We start from the raw sequence: 20,172 nt of genomic DNA, 5'->3' as shown, positions 1-20,172 counted from the left end.
ATCACACCCTAACGTTCTGTTCATAGAGACTAGTAATAATCCTCTGTACAGAGTTACGTAATTGACTTAGGATGAGAAAACAGTAATAATCGTTCAACTATAATATTTACCGAAGACATTCTGATTGCTTCGAAGAATTTATTTCCCAAGTTTCTTAATTATTTATTAAAGATATCCTCGTTATTTCTTATATTTTATTTACAATCTGGGCCTCACTTAAAAATAGACTAAGTTCATCAATTTTGGGAATTTTCTAATAAAATTTCAGATTTGATTTTAAAATGCCAAATTGCTGATTTGTGTAAAAAGGAACAAAGACTGATTTTTTCAACCTGTCTATTAAAATTCATCCAGGAAGAAATTTTCATAAAGGAAGAAATCATGTCCACATTAACGAGAAGAAAAATATCTTGACTCTCATTGGGGATCATTAGAGAAAACGTTTCCAAGTTACACAAGTTACACCTTGAATACTACTCAGCTAGGTTTCTGCATGGAAAGCGATAACACGTAGCACGTAAGAATAGTCGGTATAGAGCACTATCTGGGACGAGGATCGCGTGGAAGAAGCTGCAAGAATAGGACAAAGATCCTAGATCACTACACGCTACCGTAGAAGAAGCCATCCGTTAAAGTTTATATTCCACACTCGACGCTTCCTACGCCACCGGAACTGCAGTGTTCTTGACGATATACGTACGGCTGCCATAAGTCACCCCACTGTACGACTACCATTTTCTGTCCACCTTTCTACATATTTTACCTCCACTTATCTCTTCATGAAAGAAATGAACCTCGGTGACTGGTTGAATTGGCTCTGTTAACACAGTGAGGATCGTACGGATCCTTTGATTAATCACTTGATGCATTTCAAATGGTGATTAAGAAACATGCAAATTTCAAATAGTACCATTAAGGTAACTAGGTAGGGGCGAGGGTGGGCCAATAATGTAGACTCTGAAGTTCGAAAATTCTTAGATTCTAACATCCTAACATTTTCAAATTCTCGAATTCTCAAACTAAGATTCAAGATTCTAAAATTCTAATATTCTCAAATTCTGATATTTTTAAACCCTAACATTTTCAAATTCTAAAATTCTAATATTCTAATATTCTCAAATTCTAAAATTCTCAAATCCTAATATTCTCAAATTCTAATATTCTAAAATTCTAATATTATCAAATTCTAATATTCTCAAGTTCTAAGATTCTCAAATTGTAAAATTCTCAAATCCAAATATTCTCAAATTCTAATCTTCTCAAATTCTAACATTCTCAAATTCTAATATTCTCAAGTTCTAAGATTTTCAAATTCTAAAATTCTCAAATTCTAATATTCTCAAATTCTAACATTCTCAAATTCTAAAATTCTCAAGTCCTAAGATTCTCAAATTCGAAATTCTAATATTCTAAGGTTTTGAATAACTAATATTCTAAAATTCTAAAATTCTAAAATTCCCTCCCCAAAATAATTGTAAAAGAACCGAGTTATTTTGTCTCCCCACTATAAAAACATAGCAAAGAAGAATTTTACTCTTCAATTCCTCTACAAATGTTTATGCTTACAAGGTACGTTTATGGTGAAACCAGCTGCTTCATATCGAGTGTAATTTATCCGTGTAATTCGAGATCAGTAGTAGTGAAAGGTAGTTGTCAAACACACAAAGATATCAAGCAAACGTTAATTGCTTCTGCTGTATGACTGCTGCTTTGCCAACTTCTCTGATTCTTTCCTTCCTTGTTCGAGGGGAATCAGATTTCCATTCGTTAATGCTGAAATTTTAATTAAACCCTTCTGAGGTCAGCTGCTGTTATGGGAAAATTTATTGCACAGAAATTATTAAGTAATCGAGGGAAATTGAAGGAATTCGTTCTTTAGTGGTCAATCGTCACGTTTATTCTACTGCAATGCGGTATTCAAATTATTTCACTGAAACTTGTATCACGATATTACTTACTTTCTAACTGGCAATAACGTACAGTGACTGTTATTAATAAAAACGCTCTGATAAAGTGATCCAGAGCGTCTTTTATTCTAACAATTAAAATTTCAAAAATAATAAATGTCTGAATTTTTAAATTAGACCAATTTTCAATGAAATAGAATTTCTGTGCCAATAGTAAAAAGCGTGAAGTACATCGTTTTAGAATATTAAACGATTATAACAAGTTCTTTATGTTCTTTTAACCCTACAATTATAGGTCACGATATTTTCATGTTTTTCAATGATAGAGTACTAGAGAATAATTGAAGCTGATAAAGTAGTAAAATTGAGTTTTATTGTGCAACTTTTGCAGGAAAATGTATCACGTTTCTGACTGATTATATTACGACCGAGTTATGCAACTTAAATTGTAGATTCATAAAGTACGTAGAAACAGCCTATTTTCAATCTGCCATTCTTCGTTCAGGCAATAAGTGGTTAAAGTAATAAAATTGTTTGCCTGATGTTGTTAAGATTCCATTTTAGTACCTTGTCCAGGATAATTCTAGGAAATCTGTGTCTGACTCTTCAAGTGGATTAATATTTTTCAAATTTTACAAACGTTATTCATTTCCATTATATAACAAGTATTTCTAATTAGATAATTAAAAAAATTTCTTTTCATATGAATAATGGACTACTACGAAATTTCGAGAGTGATGGTTAAAAGCTAAAATTCATTCAAAAAATGAAATTAAATTTTCACTGAATTTTCTTGTACAATTTATGTTGGAATAATATAACAAAGCATCAGTGAGACCCTGCAAAAAGATCAAAGTGTAGATGGTTTAACATGGGATCCTTTGGTTCCTTGGTAATCCTAGCAGGAACAGGCGCATGCACGAAATAGCTGAGCCGATGGATAGAGGTCACGGAAATTCCCACAGTAGTTCACGTGTGGTGTCTCGACCGATAATTAGGTATCGATTTCCGCGTGCCTCGAGAATGCCTGCAATAATCGACTTCGCACGTTCCGCTATCACCGATGTTGACCGTGCTACTTCCGGAATGGGGCTATTTGCCGCGTTTTTCGAACCGCTTCGCCTCGAGATGCCCCTATCCCCAACTCCATTAATCATGAAACAGGAACACGGTAGCCGGAAATGAGACAAAAATGCGCTGAAAGAGCTCGCATAATTCACCGATGAATTTCTCTCTTTCTCTTTCTAGGAAATATGTATCCTTGAAGAAAACCATTTATTACGCGATCATTATTTTGACAGATTAAAGCTGTTTCAAAAGATTCTACATTTAATTTTTTTTTATTTTGTGTAAAATTTATTAGATTCTTTTAGATGTTTTAAAAAAGTTAATAGAATAAATATATCGAGAAATTAATAATTAATAAACACCGAGACAGTATTTGGAATAAAAAAATAAAAATACTTTCAGAAATTGTGAGTGTATACAGCTAGATAGCGTTCAATATTTATTATAAAATCCTCTAACAGTTTCATTAACATATTGATTGGTTATAAAACAGGCGATATAGCAGAAGATGGAATAATTTCCAAATCGATTCCGGCTACGAAGTAAAGGGACGAAACACAACGGTGAAAATCTTTATATATGAAAGACTGTGTAATGAACTTGACGGTATATAATAGAGCGTTTTCTGGACTTAATTAAATGCTAATTAGCTCGTGATCGTGCATTCGGTATTCAGAGGGAGAGAGCTTTTTAAATGGAGGTGATAAAAGGAAAAAGGAGTTGAAGCTCACGTGACGTTTGATCATTCTTCTCGTTCTCTAATGCTTTTGTTAAACAACCTTCGTGTTAGCATATAATTATAATCATTCTACTTAAACATAATCAGTTTCTTTTTAATCTTATTAACAGAAGTAAAAGAATATTTATGAATACTAAATTTGCATATATTATAATAGTTCTACTTATACATAATTAATTTTTCTCCAATCTTATGAATAAAATTTTAAGAAACTTGAAACAATTATGTCAAATTCTACAATTTAAAATTAAGAAATGAAATCTAAAGCTGCCATTGTAGTTAAAACTTCTCATTGCGATAACTTCCTCTTTCTTCATCTTCAAAAAGATAAATATCACAATAAAATTCTTAGATCCGAGTTTAAGCAGCTTTAAAATACTTTGAATTTCACGCCGAACGAATGAAACTTGCAAATTGTCTTTAGACGAGGGAAAAGCGACGATCCTGGCGCGATAATCAAACAGTCATCCGCGATATTATCAAGCCACCTTTTTCGTTATTCGGTTTGAAAGTCCGCGATTCAGCAGCGGCCGGAACTTCACCGAACTGCTATTATTTCCGCTGAAACTGCGAAACTTTCGTATCGCCGAAACGGCGCGCCCTGTTTTAGAAAGGAAAATTCACATTCGAAACATCTGCGGCTGCTTTTCCTAGCCGTCGTTACAATTAACTTTTAAGACCGACGCCAGCTGTCTAGTTCAAGCTACCGAATGCCAATTAGCGGGCTGAATTTTCAACTGGAACGAAGGAATCGTTTCACGCGTAATTTATTTCTGTACCAGGTCATTGACCACCGTTTTGTCAGGCAAATGATACCAGGATATGGAGACAATTGTCTTAAGAGGATCAATTAAATCCCTCGCTCGTGTCTCTCCATCTTCTGGGTAGAGAAGTTTATTTTAAAAATTGCTACAGTGATTTCTGACGATTTGTCTTCAAAATTTAATTGAAAATTCTTCAAGAAACCACGATTCTTAATAATTCAAAGTTGGATTCGGTGGAAATACTTCTAGGGTGAATTTACTATGGATTTTTCAAGTAGAAAATTAATTCCACGAATCATTATCGATTTCTAGTGTGACTGTTTAAGAAAATTGAAATGTTTAATAGAAAATTTTGGGATTCTAAGGTGTTGATATAGTCAGACGTGCAGAAGAAAAAAAAAACTTCAACAGCCTCCATAGCTCAGGGGTTAGAGCACTGGTCTTGTAAACCAGGGGTCGAGAGTTCAAATCTCTCTGGAGGCAAATTTTTTTCCTCCCAATTCCTTCTTACACTTTTGCTAATGGGTATCAGTTAGACGAGGCTCCTGATCAGAGAACTGTATAAGCTAGAATTACGATTCTTCTATTAAGATTCTCCCTGTTTAAGAAATATGATTCTATAATACATAAGAATACAGTGGGATGCGAGAAAAAGAAGGGTTGAAATTTATTGGACAGTGCAATTAGTCGCGTTAATGAAGTACGTTCCAGGGGAGAGGGAATAATTAATATCGGGCGAGTTCGAGGCGGTTTTGCAACTCGTTTATCGAACGGGACACGGACATTCTGAAAGGGTAAGAGTTAATTTAATTGGAAGTATGTAACGCAGTTGAACGAGTATCCAGCTGTTGGTTCGGTCCAGTTTACCGACAACCCGGTGCCCGCATACCGTGGTCCCTGATACGTGGTCAGAAATTAAAGTGAAATTCGCGTTAGTTTGCTTTCAACGCGGCCAAAAACGAAAGATTCCCCTAGCGTACTCCTTGCCGATATTAGTCTAACGAAGCTGTAGCAAACATGTGAATTCCTGGTGACGGAGTTTCGCAGAAATACCGTCGCCATTCTCCTCTAAACCGCTTCATTTGAATTCTACAATTTCCATCGCGAGACAAATTAAAACCATACCCACACTAAATTCAATTTTCAAAAAATATATCATTAGATAAACGATAGATCTTGCGCAATTTAATACACGGTACACTGTATTGGATAAGCTCGATCCAACGAGAAATCTCCGAAATTCATTTTCCTTTTCATTATTCTGTATTCAAGATTCGTTCGTCTGTCGAGATACTTGGATCGTTTGCATCGCATTATTCGCGGCAGCTAGTCAGATCGAAGGATTCATTGTCTGAAGCTCACGAAACGCGGAGAAGGAAAGGTATATATCATATCCCTGTTTAATTCGCAAGATGGTAACACAATGCATTTCGAAATTTCCGCATAATTTCTATCACGTATCGTCGAATATACGAGAGCTCTATATTATCGAGAAAACTGAGCCAGTACATGGCCTCCTCCAACAATGCCAACCACTTTGCGTCGAAGTAACTTGCAATTCAACTTTCATGGCTTTTGTTAACTTGAATTTATCGCTTCTTTGCTGAATACCCGGCTCGATACCAGTGGCACGTGAAATACAAGGAAAAAAACTTGCCCTTAATTTACCAATTTCAATGGCCCATTGTCTTGGATAAAGATAAAAGTTCAAACAAAATTTCATCCCTAGAATATCGATTACCCCATGAAATAATGGGTCTATACTTTCTTATTTCACTAAAGATATATCATTCTTTAACGATTCTTATAACAACTGATATTCGACGCTAAATATTATCTTTTTCTTATAAACCTTCTTTCAATTTCCATCAGATGTACCAAATTACTTACTGGCAGTATCACCTGCGGTAGAAAATTCATTTCTGCCTGAAAATAAATAAATTCTCATCGTCCAAAGAGAAGAAAAAAGGGAAAAGAAAAACTGCAGGGAAGAGAAATGATTAAGTTTCCTTCCACAAGGAAGCCGACTATTTTTCAAAAGAAGACGCCACCAGGCTCCACTTAAACGCGTAACTTGCCAAGAAGAAAGCGGCAGCCGCCATCCGTGAATCTTTAATTTGATAAACGTAGCAGAGAACCGTTCGCCGAAACAACTTCCACGTTTCTGTTCAAACAAGACCATGCACAATGTCTGGCTGCGAATCCGTAGGAAGGAGCTTCGGGCATGTTCCTGTGTGTTCCATTTTTAGCCTGTTTAATCGTTACACATACACAGAGGGTGGAAAGGGTCGAACGGGGGTGTAAAGGGGAAGGCAACAGGATACTGGCTAGGGAATAGGGCAGGTTGGAAAGAAAAATGGGAACGAACGGATCTGTGGAGAGCCATAGCTTGGGGAAACCAAATGTTTGCGGACAAATCGTCGTCGTTTTCGACGAGGAAAAATCAACAAACGTTTCTGGCTCGGTCCTAATGCAACGACCGATGGAAATCGTTCTGTACGCCCATGGACACGCTCTCCATTCGTCCAACGAATTTGGTTATTGTCTGCATATGTACGGTTAAAGATACGACGTGTTATTTCCGTGGTAAATTAACGCAGAAGCTGGCTTTTTCGTATAGAAAAGAAATCTGGTAATGAATCTAATTTTCTTATAGAACCTGAACATTATATTATTTCTTAGTTTTAAGGCAACGTTGAACTTAATCCTTCCACTTTCGTAAGTATTTTACTGTTCTTAACGTTTTGATCATTTATTAATAATGTTTTATTTAATAGAGAATAAAATATTTATGAATTAAAGATTCATAAGTTCTTCTAATGTCGCGAAGAGAAGGAGTGTCGTGAGCCTCCATAGCTCAGGGGTTAGAGCACTGGTCTTGTAAACCAGGGGTCGAGAGTTCAAATCTCTCTGGGGGCAAAATTTTTTTTTTTCTTTTATAAATTAATTTAATATAAATTTTATACAAAATAAAATACCTTTATGATATTAAAAATAATGCTAACAAATTATTGCTGTTATATCAAAAATAATTTATAGATCAAACAAACGATTATACTTTTCTTCATTTCCTCAAATTAGTGTTATTTAAATAATTGAAATGAATAAGAAATTAAGACACTCTTATCTTTTAAACTATCGTCATTCGTTATCACTGATTACTTATCAGTAACAGGAAATATGGATATTTTATTTTCTATTCTATTTCCAGAGTCCATACAAATAAGTTGATGGAGAGTTCAGTAAGACAGTACACTTCTATAAATCTAAATGAAAGACGACAGAAAAGTAGGACACTTATTGTAACAAAACTCATGACTTACAATTAGTTCAGCTTCAATTTCGGGTCATTGCGAACCGTATTTTCGTTCGTCTTTCATAAACACATCAGATACGATTCTATTAATTCTTAGATAGTGAAACTGTGTCTTTACTGAACGTATAACTAGAGCATCTTTCGTGATATCATCGAATGACGAACACTGTTGATTCTACAATGATAACGAATTCAACGAAAAATACAATAACTTTTGAATTCATTTACTAAATTAGTTTTATAAATTTCGATAAAATAGAAATTTGGCAGAGGTGCGATCAATGGACGAGATTAATCCCATCATAATCGTGTTGATTCTTAACAATCGCTCAAAGTGCTCTAACATCATAATCCGAAAATTGAATGACGCGAACAAATAGATACAGTTTACGTTTACTGGACATCGGTCGACGGAAGTTCGGATAGAATTAACATCGATGAATTACTGGACAGAAGCAACGAATACAGTTGACGAGCGACAGAAACTGTGCGTCCCATCTGGTCATGTGTATTACCTATCGGTTAATTTATCGATTCACATTGCACGAACGGACAAACGGTAGGAAATGTGTCAAAGCAATTTCACAATATCCCAGCCGAGACTGTCCGACAATTTATCGAAACATTCGGGATCTCCTGGTGAATTGATCATGCATACTGTTGATTTATCTTTCAACGATCTAATTCACCGTACTGTCGCATTAGAACAATAATTATCCTGCTCGAATAGAAAATAATTGGGTAAATCAATTGGATAGAAATTGAAAATCTGAAGTAATTGAACATTAATCTCAATCCTTTGGAATTTATTGTTGGCTTTAACTAATCACCGATCATTTATTATTAGGAATATCGTTGAAAGACTTATATAGACATGTTTAGTAGACTTTAAGCTTTAAATTGATATATCATAAGTGTCATTTGATGATACTTTTATGTCATGAAATTTTATCAGACTTGCTACGTTTTCAGATCAGTCATTATTCACCTTAATTGATCATCATTCATTTTCTATTAATAATATCAAAACAGCATTTATATAGTTATTTTCTTCGAGCTTTAAGTTTTGATTTGATGTACCATAAGTGCTTTTCTGTGATACTTTTATGTCATGACTTTCCACATACGTATATTTCAAAATTGATCAGTGTAATAGAATTGCATGGTTTCCTACACCGAACTTATAAAACAAACTTACCGATGGATGTTAATTATTTCTCTTCTCCAACTATTATACATTTTACCGTCATATGTCATTTAGCCTCGTTTAGCTAATTTCACTCAAAGCAAATTTCTCCTGTAAGAACCTTTCGCGTATTTTCATTTTCTTATTCGCTCGTTAGTCACGTGTTGCTCTTCTCATAATTATTGTGCTAACTAGAATCTTAGCTTGATCACTTTAATTAAACCCTGCGTTTCAACCGTTAGCGAATTCCTGAAAGGACACGTGACATTGTGGATTTATATTTGAAACAAACAGAAGAAATAAGAAAATGTCTGCTTCGTTATTGGTAACCTTGAAAAATTCGTCGTTTCTTCCTAAATTCGATGGTACCGAGTGCTTTTAACGATTCCAATGCTTGCAGGAAAGTTAAGGTTTTACCGAATCGTTGGATTTATTTCCAACTGTTCGAAGAAGAAACGAATGTAAAAGTTTCGACGCTTTTAAGCGCGATCGTAGATCTGTCTGCAAAGTTTCGCGAACCTTTTCCCAAGTAGAACTGTCCTTCGTTACCGGTTAAATTAAAGAGATTAGATTTCGAGCCGTGTTACTTGTCCAGATTGTCTTAATTAATTAATCATCTACTTGGGTGAGGATCAGTTGCTACTTGATAAATTGCTCCCCGTGTCTGGTGTAAATTGAAATTTTCGTTTAACAGGGAGCGACCATTGGCGTAACTGGAACTTTCTTCTGAGACGATCCAAGTCCCGTAGAAATTTTTGGTACCTGAGATTTAAAAATCTAACATTTTGGAATTCTGAAATTCTAAAATTTTAGAATCTTAAAATTTAACAACTATAACTAATCGTTACAAAAAGAAATTTCTATCGAAGAAGTGAAGTTCTATTTCCTCTTTCCATTAATTCTTGTCACATAGAATAGATTATTACTCAACGAAACACGTACCATCGAAATGGCGATTTTTAGTATTCTTCAACGGTGAAGGACAGCTCGTAATTCCGTGGTCTGTGTTTTACGTATTCTGTCACGGGAGATGTATTTTACACGACAGATTTCTGCTATTTTTTTTTTTTTTCAAAACCATCTGAATGGAAGTTTCACATCGAGCTCAAGGACGACGCATAAACTGTTTACATGATGAAATAGATAAAAAAAAAGCCGATGGAGCTAGTACCATGCTCTATAAAATATGAAATAGTTATAAAAAAAAATTATAAATAGTAATTATTCTCAAGTAGATCTCAACACATAGAAACACGTGTCTATTTTTATTTGAAGTCGCGTTCTTAATTTGACTGTAACAGTTGTTATACCCCAAAATAATTATATTAATTTTCTTCGATCACGAACAGATGTTTCCTGGAAACAACGTTCTCCTCTTCTGCATCACACAGTTCCTTCTCTTCACAAGAATTCCCTTTGAAACTCGTTAACATACATACTTCAATGAAGTGTATTCCACGATATTATACAATACACCTGCTGTATCAATTCCATCGAATGAATTTAGATTCAATTCCACGTGCAGGCGATAATTGTTATTCGCTCGACGAGAATGCTCAGTGTGCATAGCTAATTTACGCGGCATTTTGAACGCTTTCGAAACTTGGAAACGCTACTTCTTCAGCGTGTTGACCCATATGACCCGAAGCTGGGGTATTGCATAATGCACTGTTGTGATGCATCAAGAGAGATGGAAAAACGCAGCGCAAGAGATGCACCGGTAATCTAGTCTGATAAAATGCAACCCTTTCGTCAAATCATTTGATAATGGAAACTCGCTTCTTTTTTTTTTATTTAATGATCGCATTGATCGAAATCACTTGTCTCGCCCGTTAGATTCGCCAGTCTTATAGACTTTTCAATTTCGTTCACGCCGAATGTTCCGTGTGGTACATAGAGATATAGGGGCAAGGGACGTGACACGTAGAGCCGTTGAAATTTTCTCGTGCCAGCATTTCAGCAGCCATTATGGTTTTCCCATTTCCTGGATGATATCCAGGTGAAATGAAGGGAGATGGAAAGGGACAAGAATGAAAAGGGAAACACGTGCGCCTCACGGTCATGAAGTCGATAGGGAATACGAGAATAATTGGGCAGACAGGAGCCGAATTTTATAATGTGTTTCTTAAATAAATATGTCAGATTATGTTTCTGAAGAGAAAGGCTATCATTATTTCATGACATACAAATATTTATTATGTAATGATACTTATGCCATGTTGATTTAAAGCTTAAGATTCAATTAAAATGATTGCATTAATATTTCATTAATATTTTGAAGATAGAATAATTGATGACCAGTTATAGCAAACAATTTTCAATTTTAGCACCTATAAAGTCTGGTATAATTTCATGACATAAAAGTATCGGTATAAAAGTACCATCTACATTACATCAATTTCAAGCTTAAAGTTTATTAAAAATGACTAAATTCTTGATTGTTAATATATATTATATATACACCATCGAATTGCATTTTATATAAAATAAGGTAGCAGAATATTTCTGCTTGAAAAATGAAAGAACGCGCGAACTGGTGGAATACCGAAATCGTTTGAAATAATAGAATATTCATAGAACAGAATATTCCATAGCATTCGGATAATAGAAGTTTCTGCAGGAGCAGTATTATTTCTATCCTTTCACGTAAACGTTTGCTCGCTTTTAATCGGTCCTGAGCTCTCCGTCGGTTGATTATTCGCGCGAAATTCTCGTTGCACCCTGCTGTCACGTGGAACAGACAGAACTCTTAAACGATCATTTCCATAATCCCGCGAACTCGTTTGTCTGCCGTCGTTCTGGATACAGAATTATTCAGGCCGGTTACATGAAGATGATTGTTCCGCGCCATGAAATCCAGAGTAGCTTGTCTCTGTCGGGGGTAGGTACGCGTCCATTAAAGAGGTCACCAAAGAAAAAAGAAAAGAAGGGAATAATTCAGGGTAACGAATGCTGAAACTGTTCGAAAAAGTGTACCGGTATGCTTTTCGTATATACTTCACTTTTGTCGAATCAAATCGATTGCCAATCGTGCTCGATAAAATAGAGGAAGGTTTTCTGAACAATTATCAGAAGATAAATTTAGAAAATAATATTCAGTGCGATTCCAGTAACATAAAGTAAAAATATAAATTGAAATTCCATTTATTTTTCAACGTTGTCCTTTGCAATATCTGTGTTGCCTAAGCCTTTTTTTTTTTTTAATTATTAACACTTGTGATCCATAAATCATTTAGCCCTTAGACTATAATATGGTCTGACAAGGGACATTACCCAATCGACACACGCCGATTTTGATGCCCTTTGAGTTCATACTCAAGTTCATAGAGCTCAAAAAAATATTTGACTCGTATTTTTTTTTATCGGCAATCGTCCATGCTGAAGGGGTGAAAACAATGACAAAAATAGATTATTTTTCAATATATTTTTTAAACAAATAAATTTATCAAAAAGGTGGCTACATAGAAAAATTTGCTGTTCAAAAACACACAAATTCCATTTGGAATTTTTTGCCTACACCTAATAGTTCCTAAGATATTCAAGAAAATATGTTTTGCAACCCCAACTTTGAGGGCTATTTTCACCCCTTCAGCATGGACGATTGCCGATAAAAAAAAAATACGTGTCAACTATTTTTTTGAGTTCTATATCATACTCAAAGGGCATCAAAATCGGCGTGTGTCGATTGGGTAATGTCCCTTGTAAGATTTGATCTAATATAGTTCCTAAAATCGTGATCCTAAATCATAGGGTGCGCAACAGAATAGCTAACAAAGATGAAGTTTTCAACCCTATCGATATTTCAGATTATGAGACCTCAATTCTAATATAATGATTGGTCTATTTTATATCTTATCTATAGTTCAGTATCCTTATTTCAATTCAAAACATCTTACATATTCTAACAAATTAGAAAGGTACAAAGAACTGTGTATCGAAGATTTGCTTTCGTTACAATTCTTTATGTGACTTAATTCTCCTTTAAAAATTCACATCATCCAGTTCGCGAACAAGTCTTAATACAATCTCCAAAGTAGAATTGTCGCCGTGCCATTTGGCCGTTGAAGAGTTCGGGTCAACCGGATGAGGCGTCGCAAGGTGCAGCCGATATCTGGAAAATTGTGACCGGCTTTACGTTCGGATAAGATTTACAGCCCCGTAAAATTGTCAAAGAAATTTCACTCTGTATCTGGCGGAAGTTGTAGCAATGAAACTTTGCGAAATAGTCGATAAATCCGTGTATAGTTCCCTCACCTTGGACTGCGCACATCAATCGCTTCCGGTTCGACCGAAAGCTCGATCTTTTCACGCGTCTCTTCCGGCATCCTTACAGATATGGATAGCCACTCGCAGGACGAAGTGCTTGGCGTTTTAAAGCCCATCTTATTTAAGAAATAAAATGTGTAATTTAACTTTCATCGTATTAGAAATGTGCAAACTTGAAATGAAATACTTAAAACTCAGATTATTTACTCCTAGAAAGACATCTTCCGCCGACACTGATTGCTTAAATTTCATTTCGTATTCCGGCACTTTTCTTGGATCATAGAATTCTAAGTTCTGCACAGAGTCCACTTCAGATGAGTGCCAAATATCGTCGTCGTTTCTTTTTAAGGGTGCGTGTGGACCTGAGTGTTGTTGAGGTCTTCCATTTTTATTGCCAATATCGCCGGGCCCTTAAAAACATTCACTTTATGTTATTTATAATCGTATAATAGTTTTACTGTTGTAATGCGCCTATGTTTATATGTATACACTCGGGTGCAACATAGGTTGCCTATGGCTAGGGGTACACGTATGTAGGTTGCCTATAGTTAGGGGTACACGTAAGGAATGAAGCCTCCCACTATTTATTTTAGTTTTAACAGAACCTAAGGAGACCTTAAAAAGATCCTCAAGAAGAATCATACTGTATATGAGTAATCAATAAGAAGGAAATATAAAATAATTAAAATGTGCAAATTTTACCTCCAACTTACCCAGTTTTCGAGCACCAGCTTGCGGTAAATCATCCTCAGAATCTGAATGATCTTTAGGAGCACTAATTAAACCTTGCAATGCCTTTAATTCTTGGTATCCAAAACAACTTTCCATTTTCTAACACTCCTTTAAATATTTTCCACAAGAACCACTAATCCCAAATGGATATAGTTGTCAAGGCAACATATTTTGAATATGAAGTCCATCAACGATGATAAAGAAATGATAGAAACCGTGTTATCTATGAATGTTTTATACGCGTTTAAACGGGGTAATAAAGGTAATAAAAAAAACCTTGAAAAAAATACGGAGCAGAGTCAAATTGAAATTAAAATGACGCGCGCAAATTAAAATGAAGCAAAAAATTGATGTATTGTCGCGTGGATTCAGTTTACAGGTTTGCCAATTTAGAAGGAAGAGTCCTTTTTAGAGGAGGTTTACCAACATGGCTGACACTACGGGTGAAAAACTATCAAAAAAGTGAGTAAAATAATGATACCGACCGAAAATTAATTACACGATTGTTGTATCATATGTTTACAATAGACTTTCTATTATCTGCGCTTATAATTTCAACGTAACCTATGTGTAGCAATATTCGGGGTCATGGATTGACTACCCACGTTGTGTTACAAATATCCACCTATATTGAAACACTTTCTAAAAGTGTTATATAGCAGTATCTTGTAAAAATTTATAATTAAATACATCTATTGTATATAAATGTTAATAAATTATTGATACAGTAATAGCAGTATAATTAATTTACTATGCTGAATAACATAACCAAAGCTTTTGTTGACGTGGTACTACCGGTACTTTGTAATGCAAAATCAACAAAATTACATGAGATACCTATACGTCATTTTTACACGAAGTGCGTACGATACAAAAGATTGTGTTTATATATGTAAAAGGAAATACAACTGTGCTTTACATATTTCAATCACGTTTGCAGTGAGTTAAAGAGACGACTGAAGGCAGAACAAAAATTAAAAGAGAAAACAGAGAAAGAAGCAAAAGTATGTGCTGTCGCAGCAGCAAAACCACAAGCCAAAACTATAGAGAAAAAGGATGATGAAGAGACTATTAGCCCAAATGTGAATACATTAAGATACATCTTTTGTTCAAAGGAGTATCTACATAATTATATAGATACTTGTTACATTGCTATTGTTTAATATCTGAATTGTATGTTTTATTTTTAGGAATATATTAAACTTAGGACACAAGCAATCAATCACCTGAAAAATATAAATGAAAATCCATATCCACACAAGTTTCACGTATCAATGTCTATGGAAAATTTTATTGAAAAATTTAGCAACACCATAAAGAATGGAGAAGTATTACAGAATGAAGTACATAGCATTGCTGGTCGTGTGTTTGCAATTAGAGAGTCTGGTGCTAAACTTATTTTTTATGACCTCAGAGGAGAAGGCCTTAAAGTTCAAGTCATGGCAAATGCAAGACATTACAGCAATGAAGAAAAGTTTGCCATTGATATTGCTAAAATAAGAAGAGGTGATATTATCGGGGTTGTTGGAAATCCTGGAAAAACTAAGAAGGGTGAATTCTCTATTATGCCTCGTGATATTACCCTTTTAAGTCCTAGCCTGCATATGTTGCCAACGCTTTATTTTGGATTACACGACAAGGTACAAAGGATACAACACAATTCTTAATTCAAGATGCAGGATAGTGCTAATAATAATGATGCTGTTTTTACTTCTATAGGAGACAAGATTTCGTCAGCGCTATTTAGATCTTATTCTAAACGACAAAGTGAGACAAACATTTCACATACGAGCGAAAATAATCGCATACGTTCGCAAATTTCTTGATGAACTTGGTTTTTTAGAAGTTGAAACACCAATGATGAATATGATTGCTGGTGGAGCTACGGCTAAACCTTTTATCACGCACCATAATGAATTAAATATGGATTTGTATATGCGTATTGCTCCAGAATTATATCTAAAGGTAATAAACACTTACATATATTTACGCATCATAATTATGAGTATGTTAGTACATCACTGTCTCTATGGCTGTAGATGTTGGTGGTTGGCGGAATGGATAGAGTATATGAAATTGGAAGGCAGTTCAGAAACGAAGGAATAGATTTAACACATAACCCAGAGTTTACTACTTGTGAATTTTATATGGCATATGCGGATTATAATGACTTAATGTCTATTACTGAAGATATGGTATCTGGAATGGTGAAAACCATACATGGTAGTTATAAAATAACCTATCATCCAGATGGACCAGAGGGTGAAGCAGTGGAGATTGATTTTACTCCTCCGTTTAAACGAATTTCGATGATGAAAACCTTAGAGGAGATGTTGAAAGTTAAATTACCTCAAGCAGACCAATTAAACACGCCTGAAGCAAATCAGATACTTAGCGATATATGTACTAAACATGAAGTTGAATGTCCTCCCCCAAGAACAGCAGCTAGATTGCTAGACAAGGTAAAGACTTTCTTAATTTATAAGTTATGGGTAATTATGTGTGTGTATATATATACATCTAGTATAAACATTGTTAACAGCTTGTTGGCGAATTTATAGAAGAAACTTGTATTAATCCTACATTTATCTTGGATCATCCGCAAATTATGTCGCCGTTAGCGAAGTGGCATCGTTCGGAGAAAGGTTTGACGGAACGGTTTGAGTTATTTATCATGAAGAAGGAAGTCTGTAACGCATATACAGAGTTGAATGATCCTATAGTACAAAGGGATAGGTGATGTGTTTAAACAAAATCTTTATCAGTTCTAATTAGAGTAAGGAATTAAAACAATCTGTATTACAGATTTGAACAACAAGCAAAGGATAAAGCAGCCGGGGATGACGAAGCACAGTTAGTTGACGAGAACTTTTGTACTGCTTTAGAATATGGTTTACCGCCAACCGCTGGGTGGGGAATGGGTATTGATCGTGTTACTATGTTCCTCACAGATGCAAATAATATAAAGGTAATTATTTTACGTTACAGCCAATTAATAGTATCCAAAATGTATTCTCATATACTTACAGGAGGTGTTACTATTCCCACAAATGAGACCAGATGATCCAAATAAAAGCAAAGAAGTAGTTGAAGATAATAAAACATCTAATAATAGTAATTTAAGTGAAGTCAACAAATAAAAACTGATACTGTGTTCCTTTCCACAGTGTGCAAATCATTCTTTGGAAACATGTTTTAAATGGTAAATAAATTTTTCTTTTAAAAGAAAAAAAATTAATATTTTATTACATTCAGTACATATTTTACACATATTATTTATTATTAAATAGTACAAAATTCTAGGAACACACGAGGAAAGTATTACCATATATTTACACAGACACACAATACCTTTATTACAATCACTCAATTTACATACAATAATTAAATATATATTATCCAAAAAAAAAAACACAATAAAACATAAATTATACTTAAATATATATTTACATCAAAATATTATTAAGCAAGCAAGTACTGAACAATAATATGTACTTGCAATTTACTGGCAGCTTCTTCATATTGTCAAATATTTAGGTGATAAATAAATAAAATTTTGTGATATAATACAGTAATCCTGAAAAATTCTTCACGAAGTGTCGTATCGTTATTCTCATAATTTCCTGAAATTTTCAGCCCAATCTATGTTTCGAGCTTATCCAAGCACAATTAACATTAATAACACTACACCTCTGTTCTAGTACTTTTCAGAAATATACTGTAATTAGGAACGCAAAAAAAGATATTCCCTTCACATTGATAATAATGTCTTAAATCTAACTATGAACAAAAATTACAAATTTGTTTTTTATATATACATACATATATAGGATGTCAATTAAAGTTATTAGAGAAACATTGAAATCTTAATTAGACTGATATGTTTCCTGAGCACTGAGTTTGTGGCAGCTCTTTAAATGGTTCGTATATTCTATTGTAGGAAAAAGTATTAGGAAATTATGTGTTTAATTTCCATTGTAGATATTAGCGAAAACTATGCATTTTCATCAGCTTTCTTCTTCTTTAACATATTTTGTAACTGAATTATAATGAGCACCTAGTTCATACATATGACGATGATAAGTTAATATCATCTTTTTCTCAGTACTATAGCTTTCACCAATAATGTACGGTGCACCTGATGCTTGAATCACTTCTATTGGGCATTTCAGTACATGAGAAAGAACTTGTAGCTAATTTAAACAAAAATAATTGTATAAAGATATTTGAATTATATACATATTATTTTTTAAGAATATTTTACAGATAAATTTAGCTTACCTCGATAGCACCTCCCCAGGCATTTGTATCTGCAACATCATCACAATACTTCTCATACTGCTCTGGCGAAAGAAAATCATCCGAATCTGGATTGGAAATGAATGGCAAAAATTCATTCATATTTTCCCTCAAGTATATACCAGTTTTTATTCTAAGTTCTTGAAAATTCAATGGAGTTTCTCCTATAACTTTCAGCTGATGTGCAACAGCATTATACAAGCTATAAAAATACAATCATAAGTACTTAGAATTACTATTAAATCAGTATGAATAATTACTTACCAATGACCATCACTTGGAATCTCATAAATCATTAAACCACGTTCAAAAAGAATTTTTTTTATGGTTTGAATCTCTACATTTCTTTTTCCAAAAACATTAAGTGCTTCTTCTTCTATTATCCTTTGGTTGCGTTCTTTTTCTGCATTTGCTTTCTTGTCTCTTCTTTTCTGGGCTTTAGAAATTCTTTGTGTTGACTGTTCATTTTGCACATTACTTTTTATGCTTTCATTACTAGATCTAGAAAATTCTATATTTTCATTTTCTACATTATTAATATTAAGATGTACAACTTTCCACATAGTCAATTCTTCATCCTGCCTCTTTTCCAGAGCCTCTTCTAAACGACCAATCTCTTCTGTTATTTCCTTTTTCTTTTTTTTGTCACCCTTACAAATTGACTTTTTCAACGTTTGTATTTGTGCTTAATTTTAACAGATGTTAATGATTTGTAAATGAATAACATATCTTAGACATATAAATCTAAAGTGAAAATATCAAAACCATAATTACCTTGTAGTTCTTTACGTTCTTTTTTATGTTTCAGTGTTAATTCTTCCTCTGTTAATTCTATTTCTGCCATTTTAATTTAGAGGTTAATTAAAAAATAATTTATTTTGAGGTTAAGAAAGAAAATACCAGTGACTATAGATAGTAGTCTACTATCTATAGTCACTGTCTTTACTTTACTTGGGATTTGCCGAAGATGGCGTTTTGCAGGGGGAGATCCCCTTATATTGCCCAACGAAAAATATTATCTAATTTCACAACTACGTCACTGCGTATTCACAGCTTGAAATTATGTATTCTGAACTATGTATATTTTATATTAAGTCGCTTATTCCAAAATACAATGCTTTATCTTTTATATTTTAGTTTTCATTCAACCGTTCCAGTCATACATTCCATCTATAAATATTCCAAGTAATCATATTTAATTCCCATCGGGGTGTCAAGGACCCCAATGCATCGCTAGCGCTCTCTGCATACCGATCTGATATCAGTAGGGGTGTCAGGGACCCCGCGGCTCATTCTGCGCACCGTCCTATCGTCTTGGGGTGCCTGGGACCCCGGGAACTTTTCCTGCGCACCAACCTATTATCTTGGGGCGTCAAGGACCCCGGCGACTCATTCTGCGTACCGACCTATCATCTTGGGGCGTCAGATACCCCGGCGACTCATTCTGCGTACCGACCTATCGTCTCGGGGTGTCAAGGACCCCGGAAACTCTTTTTACGTACCGACCTAATATTTTCAGATGTTCTTTTTAACAGGTTTTACTGTACTATCCTTATAAGAGTACACATATAACATTTTTCTACCTTGTTTTCGAGCAACGTCTCAGCGTCACTCAGACATGTTTTCGCGTTATTAAAAGGAAGAATTTGTTGTATTTATCTTCTTAGCTTATTGAATAAACGCATTAGGAACATGAACGTGTTGATTCTATTACATCTGTGTGCCTCAACTATTATTTTATACTTTTATTTATTATTTTACCCCTATTTTCGGGCCTCGCATGGACCACCCTCCTAAGTCATTTATTATTTTATCCCTCTTCATGGGACTCGGCTCAACCTTCCCATTTATTTATTATTTTTTTGTCTTGAATGGCCTCACAACCCTTTATATCC

At 34.4% G+C, this 20,172-nt stretch overlaps 3 protein-coding genes and 2 non-coding genes across 8 annotated transcripts; 3 read left to right on the top strand and 2 right to left on the bottom strand.

Annotated features, from left to right (window-relative positions):
- Positions 1-4,888: 4,888 nt before the first annotated feature.
- Trnat-ugu lies at positions 4,889-4,961 on the top strand. The gene has a single exon. It is a non-coding gene; the product is annotated as a tRNA-Thr (tRNA).
- Positions 4,962-7,324: 2,363 nt separating this feature from the next.
- Trnat-ugu lies at positions 7,325-7,397 on the top strand. Its single transcript has one exon. It is a non-coding gene; the product is annotated as a tRNA-Thr (tRNA).
- Positions 7,398-12,692: 5,295 nt separating this feature from the next.
- LOC114875019 (dynein axonemal assembly factor 6) lies at positions 12,693-14,269 on the bottom strand. Its single transcript, XM_029184866.2, has 4 exons — positions 13,960-14,269; positions 13,454-13,656; positions 13,235-13,362; positions 12,693-13,091 (listed from the first exon to the last, which is right to left on the bottom strand). The coding sequence occupies exons 1-4, from the start codon at positions 14,072-14,074 to the stop codon at positions 12,962-12,964; spliced, it is 576 nt and encodes a 191-aa protein (XP_029040699.2). The 5' UTR covers positions 14,075-14,269; the 3' UTR covers positions 12,693-12,961.
- A 77-nt stretch (positions 14,270-14,346) lies between these two features.
- LOC114875016 (lysine--tRNA ligase) lies at positions 14,347-17,545 on the top strand. Of its 4 annotated transcripts, XR_003789184.2 has the most exons (9): positions 14,654-14,837; positions 14,919-15,060; positions 15,169-15,618; positions 15,698-15,943; positions 16,018-16,440; positions 16,521-16,714; positions 16,784-16,946; positions 17,008-17,180; positions 17,282-17,545. XR_003789184.2 is itself a non-coding variant. In XM_029184860.2 (8 exons), exons 1-8 carry the CDS (start codon positions 14,406-14,408, stop codon positions 17,116-17,118), a joined length of 1,764 nt encoding a protein of 587 aa, XP_029040693.2. In that variant the 5' UTR covers positions 14,347-14,405; the 3' UTR covers positions 17,119-17,223. The 4 variants fall into 4 exon arrangements, 3 of the variants coding, with proteins under 3 accessions (XP_029040693.2, XP_029040691.2, XP_029040694.2); XM_029184860.2 differs by lacking the exons at positions 14,654-14,837; positions 17,282-17,545 and adding an exon at positions 14,347-14,440 and having other exon boundaries at positions 17,008-17,223; XM_029184858.2 differs by lacking the exon at positions 17,282-17,545 and having other exon boundaries at positions 17,008-17,223.
- A 183-nt stretch (positions 17,546-17,728) lies between these two features.
- LOC114875017 (deubiquitinase OTUD6B) lies at positions 17,729-19,263 on the bottom strand. Its single transcript, XM_029184862.2, has 4 exons — positions 19,052-19,263; positions 18,542-18,962; positions 18,260-18,479; positions 17,729-18,171 (listed from the first exon to the last, which is right to left on the bottom strand). Exons 1-4 carry the CDS (start codon positions 19,119-19,121, stop codon positions 17,986-17,988), a joined length of 897 nt encoding a protein of 298 aa, XP_029040695.1. The 5' UTR covers positions 19,122-19,263; the 3' UTR covers positions 17,729-17,985.
- Positions 19,264-20,172: the final 909 nt, after the last annotated feature.

This window comes from Osmia bicornis, chromosome 12, assembly GCF_907164935.1.
Source record: "Osmia bicornis bicornis chromosome 12, iOsmBic2.1, whole genome shotgun sequence".
NCBI classification, from domain to species: Eukaryota; Metazoa; Arthropoda; class Insecta; order Hymenoptera; family Megachilidae; genus Osmia; species Osmia bicornis.
This window is presented reverse-complemented; position numbering and strand designations above follow the sequence as displayed.

Excerpts from the sequence above, each read along its gene's own strand:
- LOC114875016 (XM_029184858.2), top strand. The coding sequence starts at position 14,731 with ATGCTGAATAACATAACCAAAGCTTTTGTTGACGTGGTACTACCGGTA. Across the intron at positions 16,441-16,520 it reads CAGCTAGATTGCTAGACAAG|CTTGTTGGCGAATTTATAGA; the intron begins GTAAAGACTTTC and ends CATTGTTAACAG. Across the intron at positions 16,715-16,783 it reads CCTATAGTACAAAGGGATAG|ATTTGAACAACAAGCAAAGG; the intron begins GTGATGTGTTTA and ends TCTGTATTACAG.
- LOC114875019 (XM_029184866.2), bottom strand. The coding sequence starts at position 14,074 with ATGGAAAGTTGTTTTGGATACCAAGAATTAAAGGCATTGCAAGGTTTA. Across the intron at positions 13,363-13,453 it reads CGGAAGATGTCTTTCTAGGA|ATGGGCTTTAAAACGCCAAG; the intron begins GTAAATAATCTG and ends TTCTTAAATAAG. Across the intron at positions 13,092-13,234 it reads ATTGATGTGCGCAGTCCAAG|ATATCGGCTGCACCTTGCGA; the intron begins GTGAGGGAACTA and ends ACAATTTTCCAG.
- LOC114875017 (XM_029184862.2), bottom strand. The coding sequence starts at position 19,121 with ATGGCAGAAATAGAATTAACAGAGGAAGAATTAACACTGAAACATAAA. Across the intron at positions 18,963-19,051 it reads AGAACGTAAAGAACTACAAG|CACAAATACAAACGTTGAAA; the intron begins GTAATTATGGTT and ends GTTAAAATTAAG. Across the intron at positions 18,172-18,259 it reads CCTGGGGAGGTGCTATCGAG|CTACAAGTTCTTTCTCATGT; the intron begins GTAAGCTAAATT and ends TGTTTAAATTAG.